The sequence below is a fragment of the Geospiza fortis genome, unplaced genomic scaffold (genome assembly GCF_000277835.1).
Source record: "Geospiza fortis unplaced genomic scaffold, GeoFor_1.0 scaffold20, whole genome shotgun sequence".
Lineage (NCBI taxonomy): Eukaryota > Metazoa > Chordata > Aves > Passeriformes > Thraupidae > Geospiza > Geospiza fortis.
Window position 1 is genome coordinate 226,041 of NW_005054374.1, and position 10,003 is coordinate 236,043.

General features: G+C 35.0%; 1 protein-coding gene across 1 annotated transcript in view; it reads right to left on the minus strand.

Annotated features, from left to right (window-relative positions):
* LOC102031458 (dystrophin) overlaps positions 1-10,003 on the minus strand; it is a gene marked incomplete at its 3' end in the record, with an annotated part of 438,907 nt that overhangs the window by 83,833 nt on the left and 345,071 nt on the right. The window contains exon 30 of the mRNA XM_005424869.2: positions 3,772-3,933. Within this exon, the coding sequence (XP_005424926.1) occupies positions 3,772-3,933 (162 nt within the window). The remainder of the gene's footprint in view (positions 1-3,771; positions 3,934-10,003) is intronic.

The window sequence follows — 10,003 nt, forward strand, 5'->3', positions numbered from 1 at the left end:
GGGATTCTCATTTGCCATCACTGGCAATCTTTCAGGAAATTTGCAAAGCTTTTATTCACATATATATATGAAAGCATATAACACAAATAGAAGTTAATGCTACAGCACAAATGATATATAGATAATTCTTAACTGAAGCTGTATGCTTTATTATGGTCACCAAGGTTCAATAAATATTAACTAGAGAGTCCAAATGAGAAAAGAAAGGTAGAATAGGGTAAAAAACCATGACTGACAAGGCAATACTGAGCAAGTTGGACACAACAAATGCAGTGAAAACACAATGTTCAGATACTATGGAGATGTGTAGAGGGAGAAAACCTGCACAGTACAGAAATCTGCATAAATATTCAAACTCAATATATAACAAAATGTAAGCTTTTGAATAAAACTTATCAGCTCTTCCCTCTGACCACTGATCCACACATGGCTGAACAAAACAATCCTCACAATTTCCAGCAGAGGAAAGGAAAGTGTAGATAACTTAAAACACTTTCCTAAGTAGACAACTGTGAGTTTTTTGTCCCAAAATGTTAGCCTGAAGGCAATGAAGCACAGCATCATCTTGTCAAGTGACATCTTGAACAACTGAACCATTCTGCCATTGTATCATGCCATTAACTTTAGTTTCGAACAAAGCACAAAGATATTATAAAAACAGTATAATAGGCACCTTCACTTAGAAAACAGCCAGGCATGTCGTGCTTAACTCTACAGAACTGGAAATATGCAAGGATTTTATTGCAAAAGTAGATTATTTTTGTACTTTTCAAAAACACAGTATTAAGTTATTCTCCACACCACAATTTATATAGTTGACTGGGGAGAACAACAGACAAAGTGATTTGTCACATGCAGGTGAGACATGAAATAAGTTGATTTTCTTTCCCATAATGTAAAAATATTCATGTAGTCACTCAGACTAAGCATAAATACAAAGTAGAAATTCTCTCTTCCATCAAAAGTCATTGAATAACAAAGCTACAAATAATTATTTGAAAAATATTTTGTCATACAAATGTAATATTTTCAGTACAGATTTATTTTTCTCCTGTCAGTTAAAGAATACTTTAAAAAAAGCCACCTACTGCAAATTCTTGTGATGATGACTTAATTCTCTATATTTTTTTGGTAAGTTAGGAAATATGAAAAATTCTTCCACCGGGATCATGAGATCAAGCATTCAAATAAATAATCTTTCCTTTTGCAATATTGCTTGAGATTTTACCTCACTCAAGATATTGTCATAATTGGGCCTTGAGTAATCTGATTTATCTGTGTGGTTGCTGTTAGGGTTTTTGGCTGAAAACATCATCTTTAGCTGCACTCCAAATAATTCAGGTAGCACTGGCTTTCTAGCATTAAAGTCTCAGTGCCACATGGTGGAGTAAGAAGCACACAGAATTTACACTGGAAAAATGATCCTAAGAACAGCACACACTGGACTCCCCTTTCTTTCTCTCAAGTTTCTGAATAAACTAAACTGATCATTTCACTTAAAAAAGAGGAGGTAAATATAAATTTGTTTTCTTAAATTAATTTCTGATCAGCTGAAACAAAGATTATTCCTCCTATGAATGCTTAAATGGATTTGAAATTTTCAAAGCAAACACACAGAGCTCCCAAGCTCAGCATCTTTCTGATTATAAATTTCCCCCACGTGTTCTTTTAGAAATGCAACACATATTGCTGAATGGGTTGCTAAATCCCTCAGCACGGATAAACTGATCCCTGCCCAGAAAGCAACATCACTGACTGGAAGATTCCCATTCCAGCTGTGCAGACACTGTTGTAGGTACCTTTCATGAATGAACTGTTTCCAGCTCTGCAAAATAATGGAGCCAGCAGAGCTCCACAGGAGATGTGGCCATTCAGGATCTGCCTGTTCTGCCACTGGCTGGGGTGGCTCTTTGCTGGAGGAATGGCTCAGTCTATCTACCCACATAAAAATGGCTGTTTATTCCCTTTCCCTCTAAGGATTTTAAAGAGATTCGCAACTGAACTTCAGAGAACTTCAATATTTGCTTTAGACCTGTTCAGTTGTTAATTAAGTTTTTTTTCATTAGGTCTCACTGGCACCATAAAATGAAAACATGAAAGGGAAAAACTCAGCAGTCTCTATGCTGGTTTTCCCACAGTTGATATAATACAATCAGGTGAAGCTGACATTAGACAATAAAATCTCAAAAAAAAATAACAAGTTCTACAAAGAGACTAAGCTGAAATCTTCTTATGAAAGTGTGCTAATTAAGGTTGATTGGGTTTTGTGTTGCTTCAGTTTTTGAAGTTCTGAATTACTTCCTTTTACCCAGTCTGTAGTAATTCCCAATATGGTGCCTGACAATGCACAATAAATCAGATGGATCCATGGGACATGTGAAACATGTAAGGGTCCAAACACACCAGAAAAAACCCTACATTTTCATACAATTTTTTTTCTTATGTGTTCCCTTAATATAATTACAAGATGAGAAATTAAAGTGATACATCTTTAAAAATGTAATTTTTTATCTCTTTAAAAAATTGTTTACATAATTCATATTTCTAGGAAGAAGAAAAGCAATTCAAGAGAGTCAACGGATAGCTAACATTGTTTAGGATTCAAACTGAAGCAATTTTTTTTCTAAATCTGATACTATACTGATATAAATTAGAATAAAATGAAGTAGGATAAAAATTATTTTCAAAATAAGACTGAATCCAGATGTGATCCCATTTTCCATATATAGCATTTATAGTCCCAACATACACATAAAAATATCTGCATGTACTCCAAGCACACACAGACAAAAAGCAACTGAAAGGTACACCCATCTACATGTTAATTCAAAAGACATAGTAACATTTAAAACATTATTTTCAGGGCTGCATATATTCAGTTCTGAATATATTTAAGATTGTCTAAGGTACTCTATAGAAGATTCTTATTTTTTAGAATTATTTAGAACTCTACGGGCATGCCAAGAAACCCATAATTAAATATCTCTTCTAATATAAAAGCACTCTTTTTCAACTTCCCTGTAGCTTTTTTTCCCTGTTTACTTTCTGCCTAAATCTGACTGCCTAAATTTAGATGGAATTAACAGAGAAATTGAGGTATATAACACTGTAGAGTGTTGATCATTTTATTGCAGAGATGTTTGGTTTTATTTCATTCATATTCTTACCCTCTTAATGCTGCAGTAAAGCAGGCCTTACAGAAGAAAGAAAGAAAGAGCAAAAATTATAATCATATGTACATTTTTATTTCAAAAGCTAAATAAACCATGTGTAAAGACTGGGAAAAGCTTTTTCCATTGAACTTCCATGAGCTGTAAAAATTAAAATATAAATACCGTGATGTGCACATTATGAAATAATTATCAATGTTGTCTATGTTTCAATAATTTATTAATAAACCACATAATCAAATTTGCAAAAGAGTCATGTAAGAGTAGTGAGGATGATGATGATTCCTCCTTTTTCTAGGAAGGGAGCTGGATTTCAAAGAATCATGTTGTTTATCCTTGCCTTTTTAAAATTACTGCATAGTCTTCCATGACGGTCCTTTACATCTTCTGGACTGGTATATAATATAAATCAGAAGGAAAATATGACTTTTCTATGACAGCAGCTTAAACTTCTCAAAGTAATCCCGCACAAAATTTGCTTGCACTTTCACACTGATCATGTTGCAAATCCTCTTTAATGAGAGGCTGAGGGACAACCAAACACTCTTTGGTTAATTAAGAAAACTAGTAAACATGTAAGCTCAACCTGAGTCTAACTTACCTGTGCTTCCTGAGGGACCTGTGCTGCATCCACTCTGTCTGCAGTGTAGGCTGTTAGCTGCTTGTCAATGGCAGCCAGAGACTCTTGGATCAGGCGCAGGGTTTTGTCAGTCTCCTGTGCAGATTGAATACTCTGCTCAAGACTTTTCTGTCTTCTCACGGCCTAGAAACAATGACAATGTTATCAGCATTCAAAATAATAATGCATATAATACATTTTTTTCCATACATTTTTTTTCCCCAAGAAAGTTCAGGCAAAGAATCAGACACAGGATTCCTGACTTGTGCCCATCCACCTTTTTGTAGGATAAATTGCGCATCTTTCTGCCACCCATTCAGTTTTCTCCTTAAGAAACAAACAACACTCAGATTGCACAGACAAGTACTAAAAAGCAAAGGATCCCCAAATAAAACCAAAGTGTAAACTGAGGATTTCTATTCAGAGTGCAAGATGGCAAAGCTGCACAAGCAAACTATCCTGACAGTTCTGTCTTTCTTTCTGAGGCAGAGAAGTCCTCCTGATCTTGTTATATAATTCAAGAGACTTTGTTTGCTGAGAATAGGGTTACTGTCATCACAATCCTATCCAAAGCAATCCACCTCAGTAAGTGAGAGGGATAAAGACTCTGTTGAGCTGGATTTCTCTTATATGAAGCATAAATAGCTGTTTGGAAGAGGCAATGCCTACTTTCTTCCTCCTGTGGGAAAAAAAAATTAACCTGAATCTTGCTTCTACTCCACCAGCAGTGCCACCACTGTTTTTTACACAATGCTTTTTTGGAGAAGGATGCTTTCCTTCCAAAGGAGCTCAGTTTATGGTTTAACAAATCAGGACAATAAATTCTCCATCCAAGTTGTCCTTAGAAGACACATATATTAAACACTTCACATAAATGTGTCAACTTTAAATAGTATCTGCAACACTTTAATAAGGCATTTATCGGGTAACAAATAACCTGGTTCATTCTTCCATCTGTCATTGTGTCTACCCACAGACTCATATTTTATTTGGACCCTAGCTACTGCCCCACAGAGTTTCTGCTTTATACAAAGCACACAATAATTACCAACAACTTCAAATATAGCACAGTTTTTTCTGTGTAGAAGTCCAGCCATATTGCTGCCCACAGAATAAGGTGACTAACTTAATTTGACATGAATCAAAGGTGAAAGCAAGCACCCTTTAAATAACATTTCTAGGTATCCTGCCATTTTTCAAGTCAAATCACACTTTTCCTCTCTGGTAAGCCAGCTATACTTTAATTTGATTTCATACCCATTACAACACTCTTGCCTTGAACAAAAATATCTCTCAGCAACTCAGTGAGAATATTTGATATATGTGTACCTTCTTCACAGAGCTCAGATTCTCACAGAGCTCCACGTATAACAAATGAAGAAGATGATTTCTTGTGAGCATTCTTGCTAGCTGTTTGACTTAGTTAAAGGATAGGAATCCAACCAGCATTTTCTATATTTGCTTTTGTAAGCTGCTTTGTGCTATTTCAAAACAACTGATCAGATAATCTTGTATCACTGCAAGTTCCAGGAACCTTCTCTGGAACTGAGCAGCTTTGCATATCAGACTCATGCTGTCAGTGTTAATGGGAGCACCTAAACCACCAAGGTATTATTACCCTACTGCAGTATTAAGGCTTGCTACTTAAATGACTTTTACCTTCATCTAATTTAAGATTTTAACATAAAAACCTTCTCAGTCTGTTCAAAGCAGTGAGTTTAAAAACCACTGCTTCCATTTACTTTGGCACTAGCTGCTGATTTGTGGGGCTGGCCAGGACACAGACTCTCTATCAATCCATCTCCCTCACTATGGGGTGGATTTAAAGACACATTAGATTAGAAACAGGATAAGTTGCTTTCTGCACCTAATGGGTAAGGTCATCCTCTTGGAAGCATGGAAGAACCATGGAAGAACTTCCCTGCTTTCACTGATCTCTGTGGTTCACTGTTGGTTCTAACACACTGCATCCATCCCTCCTGAGGGCTGCAGTGGAGAGGAGTTCACCACTTAAGATGCCTATAAGGTTCCATTCTTATGAGTTATCCAAACAAGTGTCTGCACTTTCTGGAGAATTCAAAATACTGGACACAAATTTGGTATTATATCTATCTGATGAACTGGTTTTATAACAACACCTGAAGCTCTGAACCTCTGTTAAATGCTGTCCCATGCTAACTACTCTTTGGAATTAGAGATTTTTTAAAGTACAGATACATTTGCTGTCAGCCTGAGAAGCAGAGTGCATTCATGCAATGAAGTAGTAGAATGCATGCAAATTCCCAAAGACTTAAAATCCTATAAATAATAAGTTGTGATTGAAAAATTGCCATCTTTTTGCTGATATCATCAGAAACTAAATATATCAAAATCTTATTTTAGAGTACAACTGGAAAAAAAAAATTAAATTCATTCATAAAATATTATCAAATAAATCAAATATGATCAAATATTATCAAATAGCAGATAAGCTTAAGAAAAAATTAAAACCAATCCTCACCTGAGTCTAACTGAATTTTTACACTTGTATTTCAGGAAATATAAAGTCAGATATATATATACTCATGGGCATGATGTGTTTATGTGCACACAACACACACACAAAGACAACAAATTCCCCTTTCATTGTCCTCAGAAGGACTTTGATTCCAGGCTGAGAACCTGTGTGACATTTTGCCTCTTCCAAAGGAGCTGAATGTACATCTTTTCCCAAAGCTGTGAATGGTTTAAGTGAATGAATGGATGATGTCAGACCAAGACACGAATGCAGCAGTTGAAGAGAGGAATTATTTTGGCAATGGAAGAAGAGACCCACAGCTGAATTTTGGGAAATAGTACCTTCAGACTTGTGGTGATTTTCTCAGATATAAGTATTGCTTACAGATATCTGTATTGCTTACTGGAAACTGACCCTGCCTTGCACGTTCATCTAAAGTCAAGCTCATACCTGACCTCATTGAATTCCCACAACAAATTGACTGAAAATCTGTACAGTAATCTTTTAAAAGGTATGATACACCTGCCATGCAACATATTTCACCAGTACACAACAGCTGATTCAAAGATCTAATCTTTTTCACCAAGTAGGTGCCTGGTACTACCAATGGCATTACAGAATATTGAATAAATTCAATCAAGGGGAATGCCCAATATTGAGAAGCCACCTTCTTCTCTTTCAGTAGAAAGGAGTTGTTGGTGGGCACAAGCATTAGAATGCTTTACAAAATGGAGTAGTCCTTCTACACACTTACATCTGTGGACCTGAGCTTCAAATTTGTCCTTCCAACTCACATCTGTCTGTGGGCCTATTTTTTAAAGACATGTGAGAGTTCAGAGCTGAAATTTTAAATATTTATAGTATAAAAATAGTTTAATTTATGATGTTCTGGCTGGTTCAATTTGTTTATTTGTTTCCTGAAATGTTATGGGGTTTTTATTCCATTGTGGAAAAAAATACATAGCTTAACACTGTAGTTAAATGGGTGTGAGAACACAACAAGGAGTTCCAGCTCTGCTATCAGATCACAGTCAATAAAGCTGAAGGCTTTGGGCTCTAAAGAGAGGTGGCTGACAGTTAATTGCTAAATAGAAAATCTCAGGAAAATAAACAACAGTTTAATTATTTCTGAGCCAGCAAAATGTTGACAGCTGTCAAGGAAAACTAAATCAAAGAAAAAAAATCCGCTGTTAGGCACTATCAGAATGAAAGAGAAATAAAAAAATATGGAATATTTTTTTCAATTCAAGTCTCTAAAGGGTTTTTATAGATTTTTAGTGTTTTGATGATAAACGCAACACTTTTTATGATATGATGTCCTGCATAAACCAGTTTGCAATTTACAAAAGGTCAAGGGTAAATGCAGAAAATAGCAACACTGCATATTATCCATATAAAATACAGAATTAATGGAAAGACCAGAGTTAATTCTTTCATGTTGAATGTTATAATGGTATATTTATAGATATTGCCACATTTTGCTTAAATAACACATTTAATCTATATAATGCATCAGTTACATGTACAGTTACTAAGATGTCGGTTAGAGTTTTAAGGTTAAAAACAAATAATGTTGTTGAGGCAGTACTCAGTAGTTGGGCTGTTGAAGAATAACAGAAGAAAATATTTTGAAAATTACAGCACATTTACTACAGGATACATTTATTTAAAAAGCAGAAATAAATTCATTATCTTATAAGTTACAGCTCATGGAAAGGGGTCTGTTAAGAAAGGCAAAAATCTTATTTTGTTGGCTGGTTTCTTTTTTGTCTCAGTTATACTCACGTGTTATTGAGAAATGTTGCCACAGGAAAAGTTTAAAAGTTAGGAAGTTTTAAAATTCCTTCCTAACTTGTTTAAATTACTTTAAAATTTAGGCTGACTTGGTGATATAATTGTTGTGACTGAGATATATCACAACTTCTCTGTACCCCTTGCATCAAACTCCAAACACGTTAATCTCCACTTAATCTCAGAGTGGATAAATGTTTGTGCTTAGACTTTAATTAGGAAGACTTTTTTTTTTTTTTTTTTTTTTAATTTCAAAACATTATTTTTGGACCCATGAATTTTTAATACCCTCCAACCTAGAACTAAATTTTCTGCAAGTTCTAGGAGTATTATCCAGTGTTCTTATTGAGTAAATGGCTACAAATATTTTGCCTCCCAGCCATTAAGTGATATTCAGCTTTGATCAACTGAATTCCAAAACAGCAAACTATACCAAAGAAGACTTTTCTATCTCTTTAGGTTATCACTGCCAGCAGATAATGCCCCAGAACTTGTAAAAACAGCCTTTTTAGCAGCCTTTAAAGCAATTACATGGACATGGGGTATGAAATATTCTTTCTCCTCTGGAGAGGAGAGTAAAACAGAAAAATTATGTCAAATGATTAATGTGTGCTCTTTGAAAGAAACCAGAGATAATCTTCAGGGGAGTCCTAAAATGAATTAAGAGACAGGACCCTATAATAATAATAGAGTCTAGTGTAAAGCCCATGTGAACAATAATGTTTTGTACAGTTTTTTGCAAAAACAATCTCAAGAATATCTGACTGACATTTCTGAAGCTTGCTGGACAAGATGTAAAGTACTTTAAACATTGATAGTTGCTTGCAATATTAGCTTCAAATTCTTCAGTGTTTCTTAAATCCCATATACAGAGTTGTAAGTGAATCAGTCCTTGAAAAGTAAGGACAGGGTATACCTTGCTATCAGTCAGCCCCAAATGTTCAAAAGCAAACTAAACACACTCACTCTTTGTTAACTAAAGAAGATAAGGCACACAAACATGAAGCCATTATCTGCCTTTAAAAATGAATCTCCATCTCAGTAGCAAAGATGCATCGTCTTGCAGCATCATTCATATAAAAGTGGGTTGGCTTGGTTGCTCTATTAGCAATGAATAAATATTTCACATATCAGTCTCTGCCCACATGAGCTTATTGTCTTGGTAATCACCTGCAAAATTATTCAAATAAAAACAAGTAAAATCACCACTTTAGGACTGCCAATTAGCCTGTCTGAAGAAGTGACCTTGAACTTGAGCAGATTTGTGTTATGTGCCTGCAATATATTTTTATACAAGGAGAATGCTGCTTGAATTGCAAGAGACTACACAAACAGCACAGAAAATTCAGTATCAGGAACCTATGAAGAAAAAAGCATGGCTTTCCACTTCAGATTTGGATCTCGCTATTAGTATTTAACTACTCAATATCTGATCGAGCTTTCAAAGAAGCTTTTAAAGAAGACTTACACCTCATTTTTTTTCTATTTTTGAAAGAAATTGGAGAGCAGTGAATACATTTCTAATATATTTTGCCTATATACTCATCTAAATTGTTCCCAGAATTTCACGCAACACCTTCATTATGTGCTTTTGACAACTGAATCTCTGCATTTTATGAATTTTGATTTAATATCTATGAATGATGACGGAATAGCATCCAACTATCGCTCAAAAAAGACTATTTAAAAGTGTTGTTCTCACACCCTGGAAGCCTTCTGCATATTCCTAGTCTTCTAGTCAGTAAAAAAATAACAAATACCAAGAAGCAGAATTCCAGAGAGTGAATCTGCTTTCAAACAGAAGTGAGATGATAAAAAAAAAAAATAAGGGCTATAAAAAGAGAAGGTATACAGAAATTTATATTTACTTTTCAGACACTGTCCAGCTACTCAGAATTACGTGAATGCCTGCACTGCCTCAGAAGT